Below are 9,627 nucleotides of genomic sequence, written 5' to 3'. Positions count from 1 at the left end.
CATCTCTACCATGTAATTCTTTAGCAGACCCATCAACCTCTAATAAACTTCCACACTTGTGTTGGCCATTCACACAAGCGTCGTCACATTCATGTACATGATGAAATGCGAAAAAGTGAATGGATTCTTGTGAGTATGTACTAACAGTGAGTTATCCGTACACGAGCGTCGTCATGTATATATCTATTTATATCAAACTTTTTTATCTCGTCATAGTTAGTTAGCCGTCGATGTATGTTGTTATTATTGAAAAAATATTTGACATATTATATGTATAATTTTCATGCCTAGTATTAACAACTAAAAATGTTTCGCAGATTAATGTAAAATTTTATCATACAGTTTCATATTTACCACTATACCAACACTTATAGTTCTAAACACAAACAATGTTTTGTCAACAATTGTTTGTGTTATTTAGCATGACGTGTTTAAGAAAAAAAAAATCTTTTGTTACCTTGATTTTCAGTACAAATCTATGCAACCCAATATTTTGATATTATCAACTCCGCCAGTGTATTTATGGTCATTGATGTATTCTAACATGTTCATATATAATACCTACATAACTTGGCACAATGCTTTTATACTATATATGGATTTAGCTAACTTGTTGTGATGCCCCAAATTCAATACTATATTAAGTCTAGGTGTAGCTCAACATGCATTTCTAGAGTGTATGAAGTGTTAGCTAGTAGTTTGTCCTAGAGTGTCCTCTTTTGTTCTGGCTTCTTAGTTCAACCGTCTTAGAGCATCTCTAGCAACCCCTTATAAGGGGTTTATAGTTCGCGGATTAGGTCAGATTAAAGTCAAAAAAAGTTGTGGCAGAACAAAATCCACATTTGAAACTGTAAATTTTAAAAGAATTTCCCCTTTTCTCTCTTGCTTCTCGTCTTATCCATTTCAGAAATGCCCTCCAATTTACAAGAATATTACGCCTCCAAGCTAGGTTTGATTCAAAGGATTTTCGTATGATTTTCAAGGAATGAAATCTTTAGGAATTTTGCCTATGTCGGCCGTTTGATTAAACCCTATAAAAAATTCCTAGTGATTCATGTAGTACGTTCCATCGGAATAATAGCATCCTTTCAAATCTTTGGAAAATAATCCTTTGGTTTTTTTCTGAGGCGATCAAGTAATATGAATATCGATAAGATTCAAATGGGCATGACATTGCAATCCCACATTTTTCATTCATGCGTCTCTGAAATCCTGCAAATCAAACATGGCCTGATACTCCATGTTGCGGCTCTAGTGTGATGTGCTATTGATTAAGAAGCTGTAAAAGGTTGACATCTGCTTCTGTCGCGAATGCAGCTATGTCTGGCGGGAAACCAAGGAGGGGAACTTTTGAAACGTGGGTGTATATACACCCTATATGCAAAAAAAATAGCAATTCAACAGAAATATCAAAAATTCTGAAAATATTTTTGAAATAAACTTGATCTTCCATTATACTTGTAACAAAAATTCCACAAAAAGAAAACTACACTTTGACTTCTTTTCAAAAAAGTTAAATTTTCGGTCAAAATAGTGTGAATAGCGACCTACAATAGCAAATAAATTATGTCTTTTTTGTTCAGAAGTCAATGTTGACTTTTTCTTTGTGAAAATATATAACTAGTGCAAAACAAAGTCAAATTTAATCTAAAAATACTTCAGAACTATTTTAACTTTTTAATTAATTATTAAAAAAATTCTTCACATAAGATGCGTATATAACCAGGAGCCAACGTGTATTTCCCCGGAAACCAACTCCTATTTGCCCCAGGAGCCAAAGTGTATTTTCCCGGAAACCAACTCCTATTTGCCCCAAACCCCTCCGTGTGGGTGGTTTTCTTCTGGTCTTTTCCAGCATTGGTTTTGCTAGTTTTCTCATTTTGTGTCCATTTTCTTTTTCCTCTCTTTCTTTTTCATTTGCTTTTTGTTTTTTAGTTAGTTTTCATTTTTCGTTTTTATCAAATTCATGTATATTTTTCAAATGCATTAACATTTTCCAAATCCATGAACTACGTATTACAATAGCTGGTACAGCCACTAGGATCGCTGTAGGTGTTATCCATGCACCGTGTGTTTCAGGGGAGCGACGTCCAACCATAGTATAGCATAGCAATTGCCAGTTTTCTTCCTAATTTGACAACACTCGTACTTGTACAACATATATCCAGCAAGTCACCAGAAGTTCTACTTTACGGTTTTCTTCCTAAAACTTATCCACTTTAGCAGCAACAAACCACTGCAGATCAAGCATACAGACAGAGCCAAGATGGGAAACAAAGGATACCAGTAACCCATTACACTCACATCAAAGTCTCTACAAACTATCACTACAGCTGGTGAATGTGAATTCGAGCTTCTTTCAGCAATGAGCTTCCCAGTGGATTAACCCAGTCCGGTGCCTCTGCGCCATAATGCGAGCATTGTGCCATATGATGGAGAGTCCTCAACCGTCCCTAGAATTGACTGCCTGGATTTCATAAGTTCATGCTGTCAAGATACTCGAATTTCACAATACTGGGAAAATTAAAGCAAGACAAATACTTTTTAACATCTCAATATATTTTACACCCAATTGAATGAATATATGGTACATCTAGCACAAACCCCTCACTAGGTGATATATCATGCTATTCTTTCTAAAATTATTAGGGACAAAAAAGGAAAAGTATCGAACGAGCTCACTGCTACCTATAGCTAGGTTTGTTTTGCTTTATTTTTCATAATACACGGCAGTTCATTGATGTAATCCAGGAAAAGAAAGCTCACCCAGCCTACCAAAATAACAGCAATTAAATTCTAACAACATGCAAAGCCTACTAGGCAACAAGGACAAATGAAGCGAGCGTGAGATACCAATGCTAAAACTGTGTGTAAACGGTATTATTAAATAAATCTTGCATGGGCACCATAATTTGCTGTCTGATCATACCTTTTACTGATGTGCTCACGCCCAAAGAAACCAAGAGGTCATGTAGCAACTGAATCTAACCTCGCACGAGTGCTCGTTGGCTTTGGCTTCACAAAAACTCCCCATAAGTAACTCTCACCATCTATCCCTGATATCATGGTATGAAATTAGCGCACCACTAAAAAATCACTCACTGCATTTGATTTTTGTACCCAGGCATATAAGCAATACAAATTAGATGAGCCAATCAAATAGAAAGAACATATTATGGGTAATTTTATTGTACAAGTCAAAATACAGAGTAAGAGCACTAACACTGAGAGTCGGGTGGAAGCACTTCCGAGGAATATATCAACAGCATCATGTCATCAATATACGCCTTCATGACAAAACCACAGTGTGCCTCCAAGAGATGAGGATGCTTTTTGTTATAACTTCAAATACAAAAAAGAAACGAAGGAGCGGTGAATATATGAACGCATGCTATAAATAAGGTCAAATATGCAGTAGCACATAAGCCAATTCTTGTACTGAGACCATCATAAACCTACCAGTCAAGTTCATCAGAGAAAAATAACAAGGCAATGTCATCATAAACTGGACAGAATTTCTCAAAGGTCTTTGGCCAGTAATTCATTCGAGGCAATATCTTCAACTGTATATTGTTAGGCATCTTATTGGCGATATTACAAACTCTGGATGATACTACAGATGGGAGGTATGCTTTAAATTCACCAAGATTAGAACTTTCTCCATCAGCGAGAAGAAAGCATCCCCTAAAGAGCGAAGGAATGTCAGAGCATAACAAAGGTTGTGACCAATTACATCAGATATACCAAAATATTTGAAATTAAAAATTGTGATGCTAGAAAATGAACAACATTAGACAACTGAAATCATATTGATCATAGAGAGCAGTAGCATTTATTCTTACGAAGCTGGATTATGAAAACCAGACATTACAGGTAGCATGTTAAGATGGAGTTCACAGGGGCATAATTTATGCAATCAAGTGGTCATGCGTAGATGGATATGCATGCTATTGCACTAACAACACTCTTGGTTTCCCCAGTATACAGGCATCCTGAATCCTGAAATGGAAATTCCCCAAAACCTGAATCTAAATTGCGGAAAAGATGGGGTGTTAGACTACCCAAAATGTCCAATAGACAAATATCTTAATTTATTTTATTTCGACCAAATATACTCATATTTGATTCTATCAAATTTTGATTTATTTTCCTCCTGAAACAGAAACATTCTTGTACCCATCGCTAATCTTACTTTGCTAGGAAAGAATAATCGAATCCATTTGGGCTATTGCTAGAACAGTATATTTGTTTGTTTGCTTAGACTCAAAACATAATGTTAAAATGTGATTTGCATTCTGCTTTTGCATAAGGTGAATGTTTATTCACAGAAGGTTTGAGTGGATTTAATTATGAAACTGATCTAGAACATTTTTCTGTTGGAATCAGGGAACTACTGCTCCATTTTACCAATTAGGAACAATCAGAATAAGGACAGAATGATCAAGGTGATCTAACCTGCAAAGTAAGTTTTTCTACCGCCTACCAATTTGCCAAATACCAACCGTCACTAAGCAAGCTAATATACCCCAGCCTAGAATCGGAACACACCCATCCTTTCCATTCACGTGTACTTGAGCAGATTTTTAGTAGAAAATCAGCTAATTTCTGGTTAATCAAAACTAAAGGCATGGATAAACCCATCACCCATGGGACATGCAGACCCACTGCAGTTATGAAGTGACTGCAGTATCATCGGGTCATTGGAGCAATGATCAATGAAAATGGGAGCTGCAAATTTTGTGTTTTCTCATACTAAATCATCTACAGTAGATGGATAAGTGGAAGCAAGCAACAACACTATGGGAATCATCTCAGAAGCAGATTTACCTTTTCATATCCATGGATTTCTATGTTGCTCACATTTGTTTTATTAAGCAACCATGAATGGATCATTACAAGTTGAAATGATTCATACTTCTTGAGATGTAAAAGTTTGCAAACCAAGAGAGCATACTCACGTCCAGATTGCTTCTGGTGGAGGTCGTCTTGCAAACTCTGCACTTGAGCTGATGACCACTGGCATGTCTATGTTTTTGTGTGTACTCTTTGTTCCAGATCCGCATCCAATATCAGCATCTGTCGGCACTTTGAAAATGGAATATAATCTGTTAGCACTTAAAAAAAATGGACCTTAATAAAGCATTTGATTTGTCTTCTTAAATCCTCAAATTTTATCTGATGTGATCTATACATATACTTCATGTAAATCAAGAATTACAATATATGCATGATATGTTTTGAATGTTTGGCAATAATAATCATTCTGCGAAATATTTATTTTATCGAGAAGTGTAGTATTAACTATCAAGCAATACCAAATTATACCTGAAGCATTGGGTGCACTTTGCCCAGTAGGTTCATCGTCTACCCAGGAGTTGCATGTTCCTCTATCTGCACTGGGGACCTTATCTTCTTTAGGCTGCTCTTGAAGCTGCTGGTCAAAATTTTGAACTTCTTCTATATTTTGTGGAATCATAGGAATCGTCGCACCTGTTTTTTCAAAAATAATGTCTTCATGGACTATAACTTTTTTGGCAGAAGCAACAGCTATCTGGTCTAAACAAAGAAAGATATGGCACTAGATGCATGAAAATACCTGACTGCATTTTCTGTCTCTTCCTTGTATCATAAACTTTTATCAGGTTTTGACTTGCAACGGCGCATCGTTTCAAGGAAAATGCTTGACCATCACTCCTACTGGGAGATACACACTTCATACTGCATGACTGTTTCATACTTCGGGGAGATGCAGGACGAACCTTTCTACTGGGAAGTGTGCTCTTCATACTGGACGAATGTTTCATATTTGGAAGAGATTCAGGATGAACCTGTCTACTGGGTGATATGCACTTCATATTTGGAGTAGATGCAGGATGGACCTGTCTACTGGGTGATATGCACTTCATACTTGGAGGAGATGCAGGATTAACCTGTCTACTGGGTGATGTGCACTTCATACTTGGAGGAGATGCAGGATGAACCTGTGTACGCCGTGCAACAAATCTTCGCGTATAATGAACTGCTGGCCTCCCTCTATTCAACAGTGCCGCCTCTTCACAGGGAATGAACTTCACTTTCGAATTTTCATATATCTGTGGTGTTTTAACACCAATTTGATGTGCCGCATTCCTGTGACTCGTATCAGGCCTTTGAAACTCTGTTTTTTCACCTGCACCATGATTAGGGAGGAAATGTACTTAGTTACATGGTTCAAAGAATGAGATTGGCGAAAGCACTTAGTAATATGATGAAATAATTGCTGATATTTGTGATCATTATTTTTACCTTGAATAGGTTTTGTGTCCCCATTAGACTTTTTTTCGCATTCAAAGCAACACCAGTCGTATCTCATTTCAAATTCCGCCACCGCCATGCAATAACTACAAAACGAAAAAAAAGGGAAAAACTTTCAGAGAGGTAGATAGATTTTTCATGTTGAATGAGCGTAGCTTCGTAGCTGTAAAAGATACTTGCTCCGTTCACAGTTATAAGATGTTCTGGATATTTCAATATGGACTATACATAGGGACTGAAATGAGTGAACAAGGACACTAAAATGTGTTTATATACATCCAAATCACAAAACTGTTAGAACATCTTATAATTGTAGAAGGAGGGGATAGTGCAACTGGACACAATTTCCTAAGAACAAAAGAAGGATATAATAAATTTTGGATCATCTAGGAATGCTTTGAGTCTGATTTAATATATTTGGCTCTCTGCGTCACTTTCTATTGCAAAATCCATTCTAGTTTCATATCAAATACTCCGTACTCTGCAATTCTCTTATTCCATCCAAGCATCCATACATACAAAGTAAGTATAAAGTATACAAATTAAACAGGGTTACAGCAAAAAGAGAAAATATGCATGATCTGGCAGAGTGGCAAGCAGTACACTTTCCTAGTGGTTAACATCTGAACCAAGATGAAAGCTGAAGAAAACAGGGTGAAGAAAAAGGGAGTACCGATGTTGAGAGCCATTGCACTGGATGCAGCTGAACATACACAGCTGGTTCTCTGCACTGCCACATATCTCACACCTTGCTGCTGGGCGTGCCTCATCCTGCACAGGGTAAGCACATACATCATCATGTAGGAAATGTGAGAGATTGATTTCCTTGTTCACAGATTCTTTTACCACAGAACTCTGGAAGGGAGTTCATTTCAAACGCATATATATGCTCCTTGGTCAGACAGATCCTGCCCCAATTTTTTACAAGAACCAAAACTTCAAGGTAGATAAAGAACCTCCCTGCCTCCTGGGAACGAGCCGAATCGGGTTGAGGAGCATGCATGGAAGGCGCTGCGGTCGAATCTAGGAAGAGAAATCGTACGCCTAATTGCGGCGCTAGTTCGCCCAACCTCCGCTCAAGAAACCCCTCTCTTGGAAAAAAAGAAAGAAACGCGGCCCCTTTTTTTCTCGCAAGATAAACACGACGGACGCAGGCAACTAATAAAGAGGAGCCGCGCCCGAAATCACGCCCTAGCCAACGCCCGGGACGAGACGGCGAAATCCGTCCCTCCCGGCGGCCGATTCCGCGGGAGACTCGGCCAAGATCGCCGCCGGATGATCGCGAGGGGGTGGGGGGGAAGAGAGCGAGGCGGAGAATTGCAGGGGACGAGCTCCATACCATCAACGCGTGGTCCTCCCCGGCGGCGGCCGGACGGGGCATGCCCTGGGCGAGAGGCGGGGGCGGCAGCATTGGCCGTGCGGGGGCGGAGACCGGAGAGGAAAGGGGGTTGGGTGGGGTTTTTGGCCCCTGCTCTGCTTCTGCTTCTGCTCCCGAGGCCACGAATGAGGCGAAAGGTGCGTGCGTCCACAGTACGCTACCCAGAGCTCGCCTATGGTAAGTTGATGGCAACAAAGGAGTAATACTAGTGTTTTCCAGATCTTTTTTCCTGGACTCAAGAATTGATGAATCCCTCACAGTTTATAAGACATGCATGTGTATCTAGGTCGTCAATTTGACTTATATAAAATATATTATTTAACATAAAAATTATATCATTAAAATTTTTTGTAATATATGCCTCTCATTAAGTTGATCAATTTGACGATCTAGATACACGTGCCGGACTTATAAACTGAAACGGAGGGAGTACATACAAGAAAAGCAATGAATGAAGGACTAGACTACACAGCAGCGCAGCCGTTACTTGCGGCACTTGATTAAAAACAACGACAACACTGTTATTCCTTTGATATTAAAAACAACGACAACCCTGTTATCCCTTTGATGTTTGACCGGATTTCCTTTGATGTCACGTCATGTCAACATGCAGTGGTAGGCCCGGAACACAAGAAAAAGCATACAACGCCACATGCAAGATTTCTTTTGATGTTTGAAATTCAAAAAGTTTTATCTACAAAATCTTTAATTCAATCGATGATCCGTTTTCATCATTGACTTTCTCGCGACGAGTTCTTCGAAACTAGATCCCATGTTGACATGTTTCGTCATTTTTTTTCGTTCATACTTGCTATATTTTTTTACCCAGTTGTCATATTATTAACCACTTACTTGTCTAAAAAAAATAACTTGATTGACACTTTTTAATATTCTTTTGTACAAAGCCTTGTAGCAGTTTTCATTATACACGATATAAAAGCATGTCATCGGTTGTGTTTGCCAATTTAAATATGTCAACTTGTCATATTTACATACAATTTTGGCAGAAAACTATTTTGTGTGCTTGTACGTTTAACTATGTCGAGTTGTCATATTTACAAATGATGACCAAATAAGATTTTTTGTGGTCACCGGTTTTAAATATGTTGAGTTGTCATATTTTTGCGCGTAATCACCTAAAAAAGTTGTTTGTGCTTGTCATTTTGATTATGTCGAGATGTTATATTTATACGCAATTTCCAAAAATATGGCGATTAAGTTATTTTATATCAGGCAAGTAAGTACTTACTAATATGACAAGTAAGTGCAACAAATGTGGTAAGTACGAGAAAAAAAAGTTGTCGAAACATATCGATATGGGATCTAGTTTTGAAGATTTCTTCGAAACAAAGTCAACGGCAAAAAAGGATCATCGGTCGAATTAACGGTTTAAGAGATAATTTTTTTTTGAATTCTGATACATTACTGCTTTAGCATGTCCTGGTACAAAAAGTCTGCGAATCTTTCAATCCATCATTGCACGGTCACTGTAGCAAACAATACATGTACAGGTTGCACAACTCCACACCGTTCTATAAATCATCACACTTAATCACCAGCGCCACACGGAGAAGGTGACCGCACCAGAGACGCCGGTACTTAGATTTTCCCATGAATGAAATCTTCTAAAATAAATTGAAGAGCTTAGCTTTCCCAATTTAGTTGGGTCGCGGCCAGTCAGCATCGATAGTGACCCAAATACGGAAAGGAAATCTCGTGCGCCCACATGAGAGTCGTAAGTGGCAAGCTTTTCTCTTCTTATCCTCACACTTTACACCAACATGGTCCGCCTATCCCCTTCGACCAGTCGTCGTCGTCATGTGCCTTCCTTCTCATATGAGGTTTATTTTCCTCCGCTCCAGTGGGGCAAAATAGGAAATTATTATACGCTAAACCAAGAAGATATGTACGCCGTCATGGTATGCCAAGCTTTTATGATCCAATGAAACATACAC

The 9,627-nt window shown here is 38.5% G+C and overlaps 1 protein-coding gene across 1 annotated transcript; it reads right to left on the bottom strand.

Annotated features, from left to right (window-relative positions):
- Positions 1–2,073: 2,073 nt before the first annotated feature.
- Positions 2,074–7,815, bottom strand: LOC123453137. The gene is made up of 10 exons (XM_045129903.1): positions 7,634–7,815; positions 6,968–7,065; positions 6,286–6,380; positions 5,597–6,169; positions 5,326–5,490; positions 4,959–5,085; positions 3,460–3,684; positions 3,224–3,342; positions 2,930–3,056; positions 2,074–2,467 (listed from the first exon to the last, which is right to left on the bottom strand). Exons 1-9 carry the CDS (start codon positions 7,703–7,705, stop codon positions 2,968–2,970), a joined length of 1,563 nt encoding a protein of 520 aa, XP_044985838.1. The 5' UTR covers positions 7,706–7,815; the 3' UTR covers positions 2,074–2,467; positions 2,930–2,967.
- Between the last annotated feature and the right edge of the window lie 1,812 nt (positions 7,816–9,627).

The sequence above is a fragment of the Hordeum vulgare genome, chromosome 5H, assembly GCF_904849725.1.
Source record: "Hordeum vulgare subsp. vulgare chromosome 5H, MorexV3_pseudomolecules_assembly, whole genome shotgun sequence".
Taxonomy (NCBI): domain Eukaryota; kingdom Viridiplantae; phylum Streptophyta; class Magnoliopsida; order Poales; family Poaceae; genus Hordeum; species Hordeum vulgare.
The sequence above is the reverse complement of the archived record's forward strand: the minus strand, read 5'-3'. Positions and strand labels throughout refer to the sequence as shown.